General features: G+C 45.1%; 1 protein-coding gene across 2 annotated transcripts in view; it reads left to right on the top strand.

The window, feature by feature from the left end:
- The first annotated feature begins 242 nt into the window (after window positions 1-242).
- Window positions 243-19,820, top strand: part of CAPN11 (calpain 11) — a 101,509-nt gene continuing 81,931 nt past the window's right edge. For both annotated transcript variants that reach the window (XM_068129462.2, XM_068129461.2), the window contains exon 1: window positions 243-668. In XM_068129462.2, the coding sequence (XP_067985563.2) occupies window positions 423-668 (246 nt within the window). In that variant the 5' untranslated portion in view covers window positions 243-422. The remainder of the gene's footprint in view (window positions 669-19,820) is intronic.

Here is a 19,820-nt window from a genome sequence, read left to right as displayed (position 1 = left end):
AATACTGTTTAGATTTTGATGACTTGCGTGTGATATGATTTAACGGATGTTTATATAAATCGTTTAAAATAAAAAAGCCTTCAACTTCTGATATTTTGCCTTTTCATTTGGGCCTCCCAATTGAAGCCCCGCCCATAGGGGCGTTGCTAGTAGTTGCTAGCCCTGTTGCTAGTAAAGGAAAAGGAACTGAGATCTGTGAAAAGTAGGGGCGGAGCGTTGGGCGGGGCAAACTTCCTCATCCTGGGCGTGGCTTCGAAGTCCGCAATGCGTTGAGATCGGGGAGTCGGAGAGCGAACCCGAAGGGGAAAAAGAAACACGTCAGAAATAAAATACTGTATAGTATAAATCTGTCGATCGCAAGTGCCGGAGATTAATAAGCGAGAGGATCCTGAGGAAAGAGAATCGCCACAGAAGCGCCAGCGATGCCCGAGTATGGAATCTCCGCACGCGTTTCGCGGCATCTGCAGCGCCGACGCGCTCTCGGAGCCGGACGCACGGCGGTGGCGCCATTTGTGGGCCAGAGGTGGGACCAGCTCCGGGATCAATGCCTGGAGGATGGGTGCCTGTTTGAAGACTCCCGGTTTCCCGCCGTTTCCTCTTCGCTCGGTTTCAAGGAGCTCGGGCCAGGATCGAGCAAGACGCGGGGAATGCAATGGCTTCGGCCAAGGGTTCGTCAACTGAACACCATCATGATCACATCGCTCTTTATTTAATTGCACTCACATTTACTGATTCATGTGCTTCTTCTTCTTCTTTTGATGTTGTCTAGACGACCATGAAGTTTTAAATTCCGAGCAATGCGATATGCCGCAGCTGCGTCTTGAGCAATGCCTCAGGAATTTTTCTCTCTGTGGGGCGAAGCGCCAGCAACGCTTGTACCAGACATGGACTGATTTACAAAGACAGAATTTGCAATGATGAGGTCCTCTTGTCCGGCGAAACGGTACACAGGTAGCACACTTACCTTTGGGCTGGTTATATAGCCGAGGTTTGATTCCTGACCCAACTATAAATTGGTACTTTGCAGGTGAAGGTTGCTTCATCACAAAGTGTCTGTCTCTCGGATGGATATTGAGCTGGGTGTCCTGTCTCTTTACCTGCCTTCAGGTGGACCACAGGGACAGACATAGAAATACCTGAATTGTAGATGTCATTCATCTAACAAGCTCTGGTATAAATACCTGTACTGCACTTTTACAATAAGCCCTTTAGTTTGATAGTTGGGACCTTATTAATCCACATCAATATTTTCAAGTGTTTGTACCTGTTTCTCTCACGGCTGAACCGCAGCAAGGAAAAGGCCCCACATTTTGGGTGTGAGCAGGCAAAAGGTAACCAGCATGAGGCCAATAACTTTCAATGTCCAACACGTCCCCAAACAGGGAAAATCTCACCCAATGGAGGCAAAGGGTAACCAGCATGACGCCAATAACTTTCAATGTCCAACACGTCCCCAAACAGGGAAAATCTCACCCAATGGAGGCAAAGGGTAACCAGCATGACGCCAATAACTTTCAATGTCCAACACGTCCCCAAACAGGGAAAATCTCACCCAATGGAGGCAAAAGGTAACCAGCATGAGACCAATAACTTTCAATGTCTAACATGTCCCCAAACAGGGAAAATCTCACCCACCGCAGGCAAAAGGTAACCAGCATGAGGCCAATAACTTTCAATGTCCAACACGTCCCCAAACAGGGAAAATCTCACCCACCGCAGGCAAAAGGTAACCAGCATGAGGCCAATAACTTTCAATGTCTAACACGTCCCCAAACAGGGAAAATCTCACCCAACGCAGGCAAAAGGTAACCAGCATGACGCCAATAACTTTCAATGTCCAACCCGTCCCCAAGCAGGGAAAATCTTACCCAATGTAGGCAAAAGGTAACCAGCATGACGCCAATAACTTTCAATGTCCAACTTGTCCCCAAACAGGGAAAATCTCACCCACCGCAGGCAAAAGGTAACCAGCATGAGGCAAATAACTTTCAATGTCCAACACGTCCCCAAACAGGGAAAATCTCACCCACCGCAGGCAAAAGGTAACCAGCATGAGGCCAATAACTTTCAATGTCCAACACGTCCCCAAACAGGGAAAATCTCACCCACCGCAGGCAAAAGGTAACCAGCATGAGACCAATAACTTTCAATGTCTAACATGTCCCCAAACAGAGAAAAGCTCACCCACCGCAGGCAAAAGGTAACCAGCATGACGCCAATAACTTTCAATGCCCAACACGTCCCCAAACAGAGAAAAGCTCACCCACCGCAGGCAAAAGGTAACCAGCATGACGCCAATAACTTTAAATGTCCAACACATCCCCAAACAGGCAAAAGCTCACCCAATGCAGGCAAAAGGTAACCAGCATGACGCCAATAACTTTCAATGTCCAACACATCCCCAAACAGGCAAAAGCTCACCCAATGCAGGCAAAAGGTAACCAGCATGACGCCAATAACTTTCAATGTCCAACACATCCCCAAACAGGCAAAATCTCACCCAATGCAGGCAAAAGATAACCAGCATGAGGCCAATAACTTTCAATGTCCAACTCGTCCCCAAACAGGGAAAAGCTCACCCAACGCAGGCAAAAGGTAACCAGCATGAGGCCAATAACTTTCAATGTCCAACACGTCCCCAAGCAGGGAAAATCTTACCCAATGCAGGCAAAAGGTAACCAGCATGAGGCCAATAACTTTCAATGTCTAACACGTCCCCAAACAGGGAAAATCTCACCCAACGCAGGCAAAAGGTAACCAGCATGACGCCAATAACTTTCAATGTCCAACCCGTCCCCAAGCAGGGAAAATCTTACCCAATATAGGCAAAAGGTAACCAGCATGACGCCAATAACTTTCAATGTCCAACTTGTCCCCAAACAGGGAAAATCTCACCCACCGCAGGCAAAAGGTAACCAGCATGAGGCAAATAACTTTCAATGTCCAACACGTCCCCAAACAGGGAAAATCTCACCCACCGCAGGCAAAAGGTAACCAGCATGAGGCCAATAACTTTCAATGTCCAACACGTCCCCAAACAGGGAAAATCTCACCCACCGCAGGCAAAAGGTAACCAGCATGAGGCCAATAACTTTCAATGTCCAACACGTCCCCAAACAGGGAAAATCTCACCCACCGCAGGCAAAAGGTAACCAGCATGAGGCCAATAACTTTCAATGTCCAACACATCCCCAAACAGGGAAAAGTTCACCCAATGAAGGCAAAAGGTAACCAGCATGAGGCCAATAACTTTCAATGTCCAACACATCCCCAAACAGGGAAAAGTTCACCCAATGAAGGCAAAAGGTAACCAGCATGAGGCCAATAACTTTCAATGTCCAACTTGTCCCCAAACAGGGAAAATCTCACCCACCGCAGGCAAAAGGTAACCAGCATGAGGCCAATAACTTTCAATGTCCAACACGTCCCCAAACAGGGAAAATCTCACCCACCGCAGGCAAAAGGTAACCAGCATGAGGCCAATAACTTTCAATGTCCAACACATCCCCAAACAGGGAAAAGTTCACCCAATGAAGGCAAAAGGTAACCAGCATGAGGCCAATAACTTTCAATGTCCAACACATCCCCAAACAGGGAAAAGTTCACCCAATGAAGGCAAAAGGTAACCAGCATGAGGCCAACTAATGTTGACAGATTGAGTCCGGCCCATGCAGTTGCTGAAGGCTTTTGCTGCAGTGCTGTGGCTGCAGCGAGCAGACCGAGGCTGCACCGGCTCGTACAGCGGATAACAACAACAATTGTGCATTTTATGAGAAAATTATGAAATTTCTAACATAGTCAGTGCATACCATAACGTTATTTTCAGATGTGGAGGGAAGTCAGATTTGACCTCTGAGGACCGTGAGAGGTCAAATCCAAAATGGCCGCCAGTCCACCGGGTCTAATGTTCAAACGCGCTTATAGGTGTCATTTCCAACTAAATTGGGGATGCCCATTCATTTGGTGATACTTTTGAGATCGCCAGAACTCAAGGACATGCATTTAGGTCAAGGTCAAGGTCAAATTACGTTAAATATCTATTTTTATGATACTGCAGTTGGAACTGCTATTGGAAAGATCAGAAAGATCAGTTACCTCTATCATCAAAGGTGGATGGAGGTTATGTTTTCACCCCTGTCAGTCTGTCTGTCTGTCCATTTGTGAACAAAATATTTCACAAAGTTGTGGACGGATTCGGACGAAATTTGGCAGAGATGTAGCGTACGTCACAAGGACGAAATTCTTAGATTTTGGTGAAGATCCGGATTCGGATCCGGCTACTAGAATTTTTAAAGTGATTCTTCACCATTGGGAAATCGGGGCAAAAACGATACATAGCAGGATATCTTAAAAAGTTGTAGACGGATTTGGACGAAACTTGGTGGACCGGTTGGGTGTCTGACAAGGACGGTTCGATTCGATTTTGGTGAAGATCTGAATATGGATTCGGATATGAGAATTATTTAATTTTTCAAGTGATTCTTCACCATTGAGTGATATGGCTAACCAGGTGGAGGTATGCTCTCCACTGAGTGCCGTTCTAGTTCGATGTGAAATCCTCCATAGATGATGTTAAGTACGTTATAGTTTTATAAGTTTGTATCTTGGTGTATTTTTTAAGGCGTTGTGTTGTATTGAACCTTTGGAGTATCCGTGCCATCCCCATATGGGAGGTCTCGCGACTTCCTGAGAATTCTCGCAACTTCCTGATAATACAATAGTGTTAATTGTTAGCATGAATCATTTCTGTTTCCCCTCTTTACGTGTCTTTGATGACATCAAAATCTCTTTCGTACCCTCCTATCACTTGTTCCACTGACAAAGGTGTGGCCCACACCGAAGGTATTGATATTTGATGAATGTAAAGGTGTTTCTTCAATGCATTTTCTGGCACGAGCAAGCATGCTTGTCCATTTAGAAAGCAGCAACACACCTATTACCTCTGATTCTTAGCAAGGTTATCTCTGCAGTTTCACAAATGCATTGGCAATATCATTTATTGATTAGGAAGTACAAAAGTGTTATTTATTAATGGTATTAAATCACAACAGTGGTTGGCCAGCTTGGTGTCGCGTCGTTTCAGTTGGTGAGGCAAATTGTTTGTGTTATAAAGTACAAGGAAATGTCGGTGTTGGTGGAGACCATTCAGTCCATCACACCTGTATGCTTTATCTACACACCTGCAGGTCGATGCCAAATTTACAGCTGACGCCAAGCAGGGAATTTGAACAAGATACCGGCACACAATGGCTGACACTTTTAAAAAAGATACCATGGGATATTGAACCTTCATAGCTGAAATGCCAACGTTCACGTTGGTTATCCCTCTACGGAGAGCAGGATCTCCCAGGAATCCTTTTTTTGGTCTTCCCCCATAGATTAGCCATCAGCCTGGTGTTGGCTTAGCAGTTAGGGTGTCGGCTTGGGATCCTAGGATCCTGGGTTTGTTGGCCTCGCGGTGAGGGTGTCGGCTTGGGATCGTAGGACCCTGGGTTTGTTGGCCTCGCGGTGAGGGTGCTGGCTTGGGATCCTAGAATCCTGGGTTTGTTGGCTTAGCGATTAGGGTGCCGGCTTGGGATCCTAGGATCCTGGGTTTGTTGGCTTAGCAATTAGGGTGCCGGCTTGGGATCCGAGGATCCTGGGTTTGTTGGCTTAGCGGGAAGGGTGCCGGCTTGGGATCCTAGGATCCTGGGTTTGTTGGCTTAGCGGTTAGTGTGCCGGCTTGGGATCCTAGGATCCTGGGTTTGTTGGCCTCGCGGTGAGGGTGCCGGCTTGGGATCCTAGGATCCTGGGTTTGTTGGCCTCGCGGTGAGGGTGCCGGCTTGGGATCCTAGAATCCTGGGTTTGTTGGCTTAGCGATTAGGGTGCCGGCTTGGGATCCTAGGATCCTGGGTTTGTTGGCCTCGCGGTGAGGGTGCCGGCTTGGGATCCTAGAATCCTGGGTTTGTTGGCTTAGCGATTAGGGTGCTGGCTTGGGATCCTAGGATCCTGGGTTTGTTGGCCTAGCGGTGAGGGTGCCGGCTTGGGATCCTAGGATCCTGGGTTTGTTGGCTTAGCAATTAGGGTGCCGGCTTGGGATCCGAGGATGCCGGGTTTGTTGGTTTAGCGGTTAGGGTGCCGGCTTGGGATCCGAGGATCCTGGGTTTGTTGGCCTAGGGTTAGGGTGCCAGCTTGGGATCCGAGGATCCTGGGTTTGTTGGCTTAGCGGTTAGGGTGCCGGCTTGGGATCCTAGGATCCTGGGTTTGTTGGCTTAGCGGTTAGGGTGCCTGCTTGGGATACCTAGGTTCCTGGGTTCGAATCCCGGTTTATCACTGAATTAACGCCAGGGAGGTTGACTCAGCCTGTCATCCTTCCGAGGTCGGCAAATTGAGTACCAGTTCACCGATAATTCCCTGTGTGTCGCAAGAGGCGACTAACAGGGTTGGCGGCACAAAGGGCATCCGGCCATAAAACGTTGCTTCAAAAAGGGGACCACGGTGCCCAAAAAAGGCCAATCCCTGCTCTGCGGGGGGAAAATGGCCTCTAAAGGTGGTTCTATAGCTGAAATGCTGGCACGGCAGACAGGAACACCACGTACATATCAGAAGGAAAACAATATCTGTTTGTTAGCCTCACCAGGAAGAGAGATAGCTATTTTAATCAGTCTGTGTTGTTCATTCTAAGGTTGAGATGCCCTGGAGAGGCTGTTAATTGTCATCCTTGTAATTCACTCTGCATCCTGTCATGTGTATTTTTATCATTTGTTCAGGTCAAATTCCACCTTTGTGGATCAGCATCACTTTCCTTTGTCATCTGACTCTCTAACAGAGAAAACCTTGATTTCAGTATATTTTTTGCATCGTACATTGTTTACTGAAAACGTTTTTACATAACTTCTTGCTCATCATATCAAGTATGAAATTCGATTTTTGGACTGCAGTTCAGGATGAGCACCACACTGTATGTGATTCACATGACCAGTAACAGACTTTGCTTGTTCAGTAATTACACTCTACTGAACAGACCTCTTTCCCAGAAGGCTGCGTGTTTATCCTGTGAACTTCGGCTTGCTGGGCGCAAAAGGCAACTATGACCAGGGGAAGCTTAGTTCGGATGTGGTGTTGCAGTGCACAGTAGTTTTGACATCCATTTTGTGAGTGGAATAACTCCCGTTTCTTTTCCTCTCCCATAAATTTGTGGTTTGTCTCCTGCTCAGTAGCTGGAGCTTTCATACCATCTTAGATGTGTCTTCTTTCACTGGTGAGTGAGCAGATTTCTACTTTTAGCCAAAAATTTTTTAGCCAAAATCGATATAACTTAGACTTGCCTATCGCAGCCAAGGATATTTGGGTTTGCTTTCACATTTATGAAAAGTTGTCTGAAAAATATAATTTTCTTTTTAGCAGCGTCGCAGACGCTGCTCATAGAGTGCCCTCTGCTTTTGTTGTTGTTGTTCTTCTTCTTCTTCTTGTTCTTCTTGTTCTTGCAGAGAAGACAAAACCTCAAAGCTCCACCCATTCTGGGAACCATAGCTCCACCCATTCTGGGAGAGCCTTCATATAAAGAAATATCCACCATTTTATTAACTCGCATAGCTTTGAGGCCTGTTTTGTAGGCCCGTGGTGTCTTCCTCTCTCACACAGTTTTATTTCAAATCAAATTCGATATATCATTTCATTTTTCACAGTCGCTAACATCGTTTTAGACTCGGTTGAAAAAAAACGGGAAGAAAATCCGATGAAAGTTGCCCTTTATAGAACGAAATGAATTCTCAAAGGCCTGTAACTTCAAGTCCATTGAGATTTTTTTTTTTTTTAATCGCGGCATGGTCAGTCATACACCGCCCGAAATAAGAGACGGGAAAATGCCGAGATATATATATTTTGTTTAAATCGCGGCATGGTCAGTCATACACCGCCCGAAATAACAGACGGGAAAATGCCGAGATATATTAAAAATTCGTCCATTTGATGACAATTGTCACGATGAAATATTTAATTTATACGTCGTCACAATAATGTGGAGAGAGGAGCATAGCTTCGTTCACGTGTCGCCACACACGGGAAATTGCCGAGATATATTTTTTTTAAATCGCGGCATGGTCAGTCATACACCGCCTGAAATAACAGACGGGAAAATGCCGAGATATATTAAAAATTCGTCGCCACACACGGGAAATTGCCGAGATATATTTTCACTTTGCACAAAAATAACATCAAGTAATCGAATCAATAGGAATGTCCTGTGCCTATAACATCGACGTTATAGGCACAGCTGCATCTAGGCATTGTGTAACATCGACGCGGCTTTTGTTTTAATTAAAACTTTTTGTACTTGTTCAATTAATGATCATGTTTTGTTTTTGTATCTTTAATCAAGGGTCATGGAGGAGCTTTACATAAATCAGATGCAGAACAAAGACAGAACGAAGACATTGGTATGGAGAAACATGGATATTAATCGACAAAGAAGAGCAGCACCATAAAATACCCTTTTCTCGGGAGGAGAACCTACTGGAAGGACAAGAGTCTCTGCAGCCCTTCACATGTCTCGGCTTTATGGGAGAGCAGCCAGACATAACACACTCCTGAGAAAAAGGCACGAGAAAGATTCAGAGTAAGAGGCAAAATATTATGTGATCTGATGGGACGAAACTTGAACTCTTTGGCCTGAATGCAAAAGCGCTATGTCTGGCGGAAACCGAGCACAGCTCATCACCCATCTAACACCATTCCTACCGTGAAGCATGGTGGTGGCAGCATCATGCTATGGGGATGCTTTTCAATGGCAGGGATTAGGAGACTTCTAAGGATAGAGGGAACAATGAATGGAGCCAAATACAGGCAAATCCTTCAGGAGAACCTGCTTCAAAGTGCAAAAGGCCTGCGACTGCGGTGAAAATTTACATTCCAACAGGACAATGACCTCAAGCATCCAGCCAATGCAACACTGGAATAGTATCAGAACAAGAATGTGAAAGTCCTTGAGTGGCCCAGCCAAAGCCCAGACCAGAATCCCATTTAAAATCTGTGGAAAGACGTGATGATTGCCGTTCACCGATGCTCCCCATCCAACTTGACAGAGCCTGAGCAAATCTGCAAGGAACAATGGGAGAAACTCCACAAATGAGAACAGGTTTAAACAGACATACCCAAGAAGATGTGCAAAGCTGATACAACCATACCCAAGAGGCTCAAAGCTGTAATCACTGCCAAAGGCGCTTCTACAAGTATTGACTACAACAACAACAACAACAACAACAACAAGCATTATCAGGCCATTTTCCCTGTGAGAGCAGGGGTTAGCCTTGTGGGCCCCATGACGATCTCCTCCATTTTGCCATATTTTCTGCATCTCCCCTTGTTAACCCCCTTGCCCGCATTTCTTCTTCCACCATCTTTAGCCAAGTCTTTCTCGGTCTTCCCCGTCCTCTACTTCCTTCTACATTCATTTCCATCACTCTTCTCAACCAGTCACTTTCATCCTTCCTCAACACATGACCAAACCATCTCAACCTGTTCCTCTTCACAGCATCAATCACAGGATCTATTCCCATCATCTTTCGCAATTCATCATTTGTCTTCGTCTCTCTCAACGATACTCCGCACATCCACCGAACCATTCGCATTTCCACCCTTTCCGGCCTTCGTTGCTGCTCCACGTTCATGACCCATGTCTCGCTCCCATAAATCATAACACTTCTCACACATGCAGCATACACCTTTCCCTTCAGCTTCAACGACACTCCCCTCCACATCAGCACGCCACTCCGTTCCCGAAACTTCTTCCATGCACATCTCACTCCAGCAACCGTTGCCGAGTCTGATCCACCTTCTCCATTCAGCATGTCTCCGAGGTAGCAAAATGTTTTCACACCTTCCAGCTCCACGCCGTCTCCAAGATCCAACTCAACATTTCCTCCATCTGCAGCTCCCTCTGTGCACACCTTACACTTGAATGTAGCTGCCACACTCGTTAATGACCCTCTCAGACCACTACATTTTTGATGAACCCACTCAGCGCACATTGTACATTGAATGGAATTCACTCCGACACCCTTCCTACACACAGCACATGGCCACTTCCCAGTTCTTTCCACCTCACCACATGCTTTACCACTTGCCATCACCTTCGTTTTTCCGATATTCACCTTCAGACCTTTTGTCTTCATACATTCTTCCACTTGTTCATCTTCTCCTTCAGTCCATCCATACTTTGCACAATCAACACCAGTGTATTATTTATCAGAGCGGCACTCTATTAGTATACCTTCGATACACGTGTGTGTGTGCTCATGGAGAGATGTGAATTTTCTGAATTAAAGCCCAAGAGAAATCATTTTATTTCCATCTACAAAGATTTCTGATGCAGAACTTCAATTGCCTTAGGCCTGTGGCCTTTTTTCAGTTGTTGATTTCGTGCAAACAGTTTGGTTATAATATCAAAGATCTTGCCAAGGGAACAGATTAAACATGTGGATTTTGATTTATTTTCGAGGGTAGGCCTAGGGCAGCATCTTATATGAACGAGGGGAGCCTTACCTAACTCAGACTTCATCCATCGCGTTTAACATGAGCTATCTGCTCCTGTAGAAGACCATTGTCTTTTTGGGAAATGATTTTAAAAATTCCGGATTAGGTACGACTCTTGGAATTGACAGCACAACAATAAATGATGATTTAATTGTGACTTTGCAAGTACGACGTGAAATTCCGCGAAACGGTGGGCACTGTACTATAGTGCACAGCACAGCATCAGTGGCTTTGTTTATTGGCGGTGACGTCACATGCGGGTCACACCTACCAGCTGCAGTGTACATAAGTCTGGGCCAGTGGCGGTGTGAGCAGGTGAAGAAAAATAAATTCTACCTCTGGCTTGCAGGGAGATAAGATGTTCGCTTGCATGTAAATTAACAACATACTTTCATACATACAGTGCATTCAGAAAGTATTCAGACCCCTTCACTTTTTTCACATTTTGTTATGTTGCAGCCTTATGCTGAAATCGTTTAAATTCATGTTTCCCTCATCAATCTGCACTCCATACCCCATAATGACAAAGAGAAAACAGGATTTTAGAAAGTTTTGCAAATTTATTAAAAAGAAAAAACTGAAATATCACATTGACATAAGTATTCATACCCTTTGCTATGACACTTGAAATTTAGTTCAGGTGCCTCCCATTTCTCTTGATCATCTTTGAGATGTTTCTACACCTTGATTGGAGTCCACCTGTGGTAAATGCAATTATTGATTGGACATGATTTGGAAAGGCACACACCTGTCTATATAAGGTCTCCCAGCTGACAATTCATATCAGAGCAAAAACCAAGCCATGAGGTCGAGGGAACTGCTTGCAGAGCTCAGAGACAGGATTGTGTTGAGGCACAGACGGAAGCCAAACAGTTCAATCTTGGTTCATCAGACCACATAATCTTGTTTCTCACAGTCTGAGAGTCCTTCAGGTGCTTTTTTGCAAACTCCAAGCGGGCTTTCATGTGTCTTTCACTGAGGAGAGGCTTCCGTCTGGCCACTCTGCCATAAAGCCCAGATCGGTGGAGTGGTGCAGTGATGGTTGTCCTTCTGGAAGTTTCTCCCATCTCCACACAGGATCTCTGGAGCTCAGCCAGAGTGACCATCGGGTTCTTGGTCACCTCTCTTACCAAGGCCCTTCTCCCCCGATTGCTCGGTCTGGCCGCGCGGCCAGCTTTAGGAAGAGTCCTGGTTGTTCCAAACTTCTTCCATTTAAGAATTACTAGGGCATGCCCGTACTATATATAAGCTAGGACGTGCCCGTACGTGGGTGCCCGTTCCTTGCCAAAAAAAAAAAAAAAAAAAAATGTGTGTAGGGGTGTGTGTGTGTAAACATCCTAGGGCGTGCCCGTACGTGGGTGCAAAAAAACATGCGTGCAAACAACAACAACAAAAAAAAACTTTGAAACCACGTGGCAGTAACGACCACAGAACCCCCCCCCCTCTATTTACATGAATGGTTTGGTCCATTCGCAACGACCACAGAACCCCCCCCCCCCCCCCTCTATTTACATGCAATGGTTTGGTCCAAAGCGAACGGCTTGCGGTGTTTGGTAAAGAAATCGCCATAGCTCGGTAAGTAATTGTCCGATTAATATGAAACCTTGAAAAGGCACATCCTCGGGTCCCCAGCAATATACCTGGCAAGTTTCAAGTATATCGGACCCGTAGTTGTCGAGAAATCGTTGTCGCATACACACACACATACACACACACATACACACAGAGATTAATGGAATTATAGATAGATGGAGGCCACTGTGCTCTTCGAAACCTTCAATGCAGCAGAATTTTTTTTGTCGGCTTCCGCAGATCTGTGCCTCGACACAATCCTGTCTCTGAGCTCTGCAGGCAGTTCGTTCGACCTCATGGCTTGGTTTTTGCTCTGATATGCATTGTCAGCTGTGAGACCTTATATAGACAGGTGTATGCCTTTCCAAATCATGTCCAATCTATTTAATTTACCACAGGTGGACTCCAGTCAAGGTGTAGATAAGTAGAAACTTCTCAAAGATGATCAAGAGAAATGGGAGGCACCTGAGCTAAATTTCAAGTGTCATATCAAAAGGTATGAATACTTATGTAAATGTGATATTTCAGTTTTTATTTTTAATAAATTTGCAATACTTTCTAAAATCCTGTTTTCTCTTTGTCATTATGGGGTATTGAGTGAAGATTGATGAGGGAAAAAATGAATTTAAACGATTTCAGCACAAGGCTGCAACATAACAAAATGTGAAAAAGTGAAGGGGTCTGAATACTTTCTGAATGCACTGTATGCATTTGGAAAGCTTTAGATTTGACTTTTAATGTCACTAGCACACCCACAGCCTTTGGGAGGGGCAGGAAGGGTCATTCCTCTTTGGGGTATATGGATTACAGTCAATCTATGTTCGGGTCTCAAGAACATTGGGTGTGTGTTCATTTACCAAGTTTCTTGTGGAGAGATCGCCAAGTGGTTTAAGCATTTGAGCAAGCACTCCATTCAAAACCGTTAAGGAACGGCTGGCTTGGCAAGCGCTAGCTGGCTGCTTGGTAAAGGAGCACAACCCGAGCTTCTCGCTTTCAATTTCGTATGAAATAGCAGGAGCGAATTTCAAACGTTACCTACGAAAAATGACACGGGAGCGGCAGAAAGGGCCATGTTATTAACCAAACATTTGTGGGTTATATAAAGTACAGTAGATCTTCGCTCAGTTCTGTAAGTAAACATTGCTTCACGGATGTCGGGATTCCTCCAAATTTCTTAATTTAGTGTTATAAAGAGCAATAGCGACTGTTTAAAAAGCTAAGCATACGTGTTTGTGGTTTATATTATTTTTACTTCCTGGAGAAGCGGTTGCTCCCACGGAAACGCCATATAACTATAAGCTATTTATACACGATATCACTGCAGGAAAAACGCCTTGGTGAAGTGGGACATTATTAGTATTAATATTGTTTTGTAATAACATCAACAATATGCGATTATATCGTTAATTTTGTTATTAAAAGCGTCTTTGGAAAAACGCCACAATAAATCTTCTTTGGAAAAACGCCACAATAAATCTTCTTCTTTGGAAAAACGCCACAATAAATCTTCTTCTTTGGAAAAACGCCACAATAAATCTTCTTCTTTGGAAAAACGCCACAATAAATCTTCTTCTTTGGAAAAACGCCACAATAAATCTTCTTCTTTGGAAAAACGCCACAATAAATCTTCTTCTTTGGAAAAACGCCACAATAAATCTTCTTCTTTGGAAAAACGCCACAATAAATCTTCTTCTTTGGAAAAACGCCACAATAAATCTTCTTCTTTGGAAAAACGCCACAATAAATCTTCTTCTTTGGAAAAACGCCACAATAAATCTTCTTCTTTGGAAAAACGCCACAATAAATCTTCTTCTTTGGAAAAACGCCACAATAAATCTTCTTCTTTGGAAAAACGCCACAATAAATCTTCTTCTTTGGAAAAACGCCACAATAAATCTTCTTCTTTGGAAAAACGCCACAATAAATCTTCTTCTTTGGAAAAACGCCACAATAAATCTTCTTCTTTGGAAAAACGCCACAATAAATCTTCTTCTTTGGAAAAACGCCACAATAAATCTTCTTGTTTGGAAAAACGCCACAATAAATCTTCTTCTTTGGAAAAACGCCACAATAAATCTTCTTCTTTGGAAAAACGCCACAATAAATCTTCTTCTTTGGAAAAACGCCACAATAAATCTTCTTCTTTGGAAAAACGCCACAATAAATCTTCTGCTTTGGAAAAACGCCACAATAAATCCTCTTCTTTGGAAAAACGCCACAATAAATCTTCTTCTTTGGAAAAACGCCACAATAAATCTTCTTCTTTGGAAAAACGCCACAATAAATCTTCTTCTTTGGAAAAACGCCACGATAAAGCTAATTACTCCTGCCAGGGAATAATGCATTCGATCGTGTCCGTCCGTGTGTGTGTGTATGTTTGTGTGTTCGTGTGTTTGTGAACAAGATATCTGGAAAAGTTCTGAACGGATTTGGATGAAAGTTGGTGGGATGATTGCCCTTGGGATAAGGAAGAATTGATTCGTTTTTGGTGAAGCTCAGGATATTTTTCCGGATCCAGGAATTTTTTGAAGGATTTTTTGCCATTGGAAGATAGGGCTCAGCAGCGGCCACCCACGGCGGGAGTATGTGCTCTACTGAGTGGCGTTCTAGTTTAACATTGATATACACCTCAACATGCAACCCCATTGACGGCAATGACGGGGAAAATCCGCTCGGGGGAGAAAACCCCCCCTGGGGAGAGGGGGGGGCAAATGAATGCGCTACAACCTTCATTATGTTACCCTTCGTCATCCTATCAAGTTTGGTTGAGATTGGATACGTAACGACTGAATGTATCGGGGTCAAAAATTCATCAGACAGACAGACAGACAGACACCAAATGGCGTATCTTCGTATGATTGTTCAGCAGTTGCTGTTTTTGAGTTTTCCTCTGAAATTAGGCAAGTTCCTCAAGGACCCTAAACAATGGTATCCCACAAGGCTCCATGCTTGCACCTTCACTGTTTAATCCTCAAGGACCCTAAACAATGGTATCCCACTGTCATGTATGCAGTGCAAATGTTCACCGTTGTATCCCTACACCGGGACCGGGTTGTATCCCTACGCCAGAGCTCGGATGGCGCTGCTGTGAATCGGGCCTTGATCGGCAGAGTGAATAAACGCGTACGACAATTGATCGCAGTTTGTCGAGATACTTTACATGGCGACGAGGATGGGATCAATTGTCGTACGCGTTTATTCACTGTCTTCAAGGACATAATTCTGATCAATTGATCGCAGTTTGTCGAGATACTTTACACCCACAAGGCTCCATGCTTGCACCTTCACTGTTTAATATGTATGTGGGTGATATGCGGCACACAACATCGTGAAAGTTTGCTCACGCAGACGACCTTGCTCTACCAGCACAAGGAGATGGCCCGTGTACTCTCCAAGGACCTAAAAGCAATGGAGGAGGACTTCACACACTGGAAACTTGGTCCAAACGCATCAGAAATATGGCAACTGCTTTTCACTTGAACAATCGGCTGATTAAGTGCTGGGTTCGATGTAACTTTTTGTTTTAAAGTGATCTAGAATCAGCCTGACCAAAAATATATTGGTGTTCCAATAAATATCAGCTATATTTACAGAGAGCATCGGAGGAAGTTTTATTTATCGACATACTTTCGCTTTAAATATTATTTTCTCTGCAACCGCTTGTCCGATCGATGCAAAACTTTAAACATAGGAGGGATTCCCCACGGATACTATTTTATTGATAACTCTGATGCCATTGGTCATATGGTAGGACAGTCATATTGGATTTTTTAAAACTTTGGACATCTCCGATACCGCTTAATGAAAAAAATGGAAACTTCGCACGTGCCATCAACTCCCAATGGGGTATGTAGGGTGAAAACTAGTGGTGGTATAGGTGGTATAAGTAGGTGGGCATTTATCCAGGCAAGATATTCTAGATTTTTAATTAATTTCCTGAAATCTATAAAATTTGTTTTTCACTTGGAAGTTGTGGGTTATGATGTGTAAATGAAGGTGACAAAGTCTGATTTAATGCAATTTCATTCAAGGTGATAAGGCAACAAAAGGTGAAAAATTTGAAAGGGGGTGTATACTTTTTATAGGCACTGCACAACAAAGAACAAGGACAGCAGTTTGTCAGGCACTTGTTAGTTGTCAAAATTAGTGCAATTTTGAGGCCCCATTCACAATGATGCTTCGGGGAGAGAACACTTGTCTTTGTTTGATGGAGTACTGTGAGTCATTGTTTAGTGTTGTTCAGAAGATCATCACCGACCTCAGGTCCAACTTGTATAAATGTAAAAGAATGGCAGGCTTGGCCTTGTGTGTGTCAGGCTTGGCCTTGTGTGTGTCAGGCTTGGCCTTGTGTGTGTCAGGCTTGGCCTTGTGTGTGTCAGGCTTGGCCTTGTGTGTGTCAGGCTTTGCCTTGTGTGTCAGGCTTGGCCTTGTGTGTGTCAGGCTTGGCCTTGTGCGTGTCAGGCTTGGCCTTGTGTGTGTCAGGCTTGGCCTTGTGTGTGTCAGGCTTGGCCTTGTGTGTGTCACGCTTGGCCTTGTGTGTGTCAGGCTTGGCCTTGTGTGTGTCAGGCTTGGCCTTGTGTGTGTCAGGCTTTGCCTTGTGTGTGTCAGGCTTGGCCTTGTGTGTGTCAGGCTTGGCCTTGTGTGTGTCAGGCTTGGCCTTGTGTGTGTTAGGCTTGGCCTTGTGTGTGTCAGGCTTGGCCTTGTGTGTGTCAGGCTTTGCCTTGTGTGTCAGGCTTGGCCTTGTGTGTGTCAGGCTTGGCCTTGTGTGTGTCACGCTTAGCCTTGTGTGTGTCAGGCTTGGCCTTGTGTATGTCAGGCTTGGCCTTGTGTGTGTCAGGCTTGGCCTTGTGTGTGTCAGGCTTGGCCTTGTGTGTGTCAGGCTTGGCCTTGTGTGTGTCAGGCTTGGCCTTGTGTGTGTCAGGCTTGGCCTTGTGCGTGTCAGGCTTTGCCTTGTGCGTGTCAGGCTTGGCCTTGTGTGTGTCACACTTGGCCTTGTGTGTGTCAGGCTTGGCCTTGTGTGTGTCAGGCTTGGCCTTGTGTGTGTCAGGCTTGGCCTTGTGCGTGTCAGGCTTTGCCTTGTGTGTGTCAGGCTTGGCCTTGTGTGTGTCAGGCTTGGCCTTGTGTGTGTCAGGCTTGGCCTTGTGTGTGTCAGGCTTGGCCTTGTGTGTGTCAGGCTTGGCCTTGTGTGTGTCAGGCTTTGCCTTGTGTGTGTCAGGCTTGGCCTTGTGTGTGTCAGGCTTGGCCTTGTGTGTGTCAGGCTTGGCCTTGTGTGTGTCAGGCTTGGCCTTGTGTGTGTCAGGCTTGGCCTTGTGTGTGTCAGGCTTGGCCTTGTGTGTGTCAGGCTTGGCCTTGTGTGTGTCAGGCTTGGCCTTGTGTGTGTCAGGCTTGGCCTTGTGTGTGTCAGGCTTGGCCTTGTGTGTGTCAGGCTTGGCCTTGTGTGTGTCAGGCTTGGCCTTGTGTGTGTTAGGCTTGGCCTTGTGTGTGTCAGGCTTTGCCTTGTGTGTGTCAGGCTTGGCCTTGTGTGTGTCAGGCTTGGCCTTGTGTGTGTCAGGCTTGGCCTTGTGTGTGTTAGGCTTGGCCTTGTGTGTGTCAGGCTTGGCCTTGTGTGTGTCAGGCTTGGCCTTGTGTGTGTCAGGCTTGGCCTTGTGTGTGTCAGGCTTGGCCTTGTGTGTGTCAGGCTTGGCCTTGTGTGTGTCAGGCTTGGCCTTGTGTGTGTTAGGCTTGGCCTTGTGTGTGTCAGGCTTTGCCTTGTGTGTGTCAGGCTTGGCCTTGTGTGTGTCAGGCTTGGCCTTGTGTGTGTCAGGCTTGGCCTTGTGTGTGTTAGGCTTGACCTTGTGTGTGTCAGGCTTGGCCTTGTGTGTGTCAGGCTTGGCCTTGTGTGTGTCAGGCTTGGCCTTGTGTGTGTCAGGCTTGGCCTTGTGTGTGTCACGCTCAGTCTCAGCAACACTTGTAGAAATACTCAAGGCAAAAACGAACATCTCCATTAAGCGTGCACTGTATTAATCTCTGAGTGTTGGAGAAGAAACTTTGTTCAGTCGTTAATAAAGTCGTTTGCCATGGCAATTCTATTAATAATCCATTAATTATAATCTGTACTGTATTGTCATTTTTTTTTCTCCTCTTGACTCTCACCCACATGTCTCAAATTTAATCTATCTATAATTCCAGTAATCTCTGTCTGTACGTTTGTACGTTTGTACGTTTGTCTGTTTGTCTGTGACCGCTGTTTCTCGACAACTACCGGTCCGATATACTTGAAACTTGCCAGGTATATTGCTGGGGACCCGAGGATGTGCCTTTTCAAGGTTTGAAATTAATCGGACAAGTACTTACCGAGCTATGGCGATTTAGCCGTTCGCCGTTCGCTTTGCCGTTGCGAATGGACCAAACCATTCATGTAAATAGAGGGGGGGGGGTTCTGTGGTCGTTCGCTTTGGCTTTGCGAATGGACCAAACCATTCATGTAAATAGAGGGGGGGGTTCTGTGGTCGTTCGCTTTGGCTTTGCGAATGGACCAAACCATTCATGTAAATAGAGGGGGGGGTTCTGTGGTCGTTGCGAATGGACCAAACCATTCACATCGAATCATCGAATCACATCGAATGGACCAAACCGTTCGCTTTGGACCAAACCATTGCATGTAAATAGAGGGGGGGGTTCTGTGGTCGTTGCGAATGGACCAAACCATTCATGTTTTTTTTTTTTTTTTTTTTGGCAAGGAACGGGCACCCACGTACGGGCACGTCCTAGCTTATATATAGTACGGGCATGCCCTAGTCTATCTATAATTCCAGTAATCTCTGTCTGTACGTTTGTCTGTGACCGCTGTTTCTCGACAACCACGGGTCCGATATACTTTTAACTTGCCAGGTATATTGCTGGGGACCCGAGGATGTGCCTTTTCAAGGTTTCATATTAATCGGACAATTACTTACCGAGCTATGTCCAAAAAACGATTCAACCAATCAGAGAGCAGCGAACTATCGCGTGTGCCGAACGTGGCGGGCACACTCTGCCTCGGATGGCACATTTGAGAGCGTATTCATTTATTTCACGTTTGCAAACTATGTTGGCGTTAAACTATGTTTTACAACTAATAAAAACGAATTTGCGATTCATTCGCTTTCCTGCGCGTTTGTGCACGCGATGGCGATTTCTTTACCAAACTCCGGAAGCCGTTCGCTTTGGACCAAACCATTGCATGTAAATAGAGGGGGGGGATTGTCACCACTCGCAAGCCGTTCGCTTTGGACCAAACCATTTCATGTAAATAGAGGGGGGGGATATAATTTTAGATATAGATATAGTACGGGCATGCCCTAGTATGTAACAATGTTGGTATGATACGCTCACATGCGAAGGCGCAGCAGGCCAATTCCCAATTTATTTACTCGTTTCCCTTTGTTATTTACTTATTTGTTTGTTGTTTATTTGTGGCTGATGCACAATGTTCAATGATAAAATTATGTCCTCTTTGTCACAGGTGTGTTTGGCTCTAATCGCAGTGCCCTGTGCTGATAATATAAGTATTTATTGTTAATTCCCCATTCGGTTATTTATTTTATTAATAACTACACATTAAGCTGTTTATTCGACCTTATAAGTATTTTCAAGTGTTTGTGTGTTTGTTTGTATGTTATTCTTTCACGGCCAAACCGTTGTACCTGCAGACCGCATATTTTGGGTCTTGGAATTTCAGAATCTGGGCAAGGTTTCAGCTCCCACTCATTGGCTTT

This window comes from Myxine glutinosa, chromosome 9 (genome assembly GCF_964187855.1).
Source record: "Myxine glutinosa chromosome 9, kmMyxGlut1.1, whole genome shotgun sequence".
Lineage (NCBI taxonomy): Eukaryota > Metazoa > Chordata > Myxini > Myxiniformes > Myxinidae > Myxine > Myxine glutinosa.
Note: the sequence above shows the minus strand (reverse complement) of the source record. Positions and strands in the feature narration are given on the sequence as shown.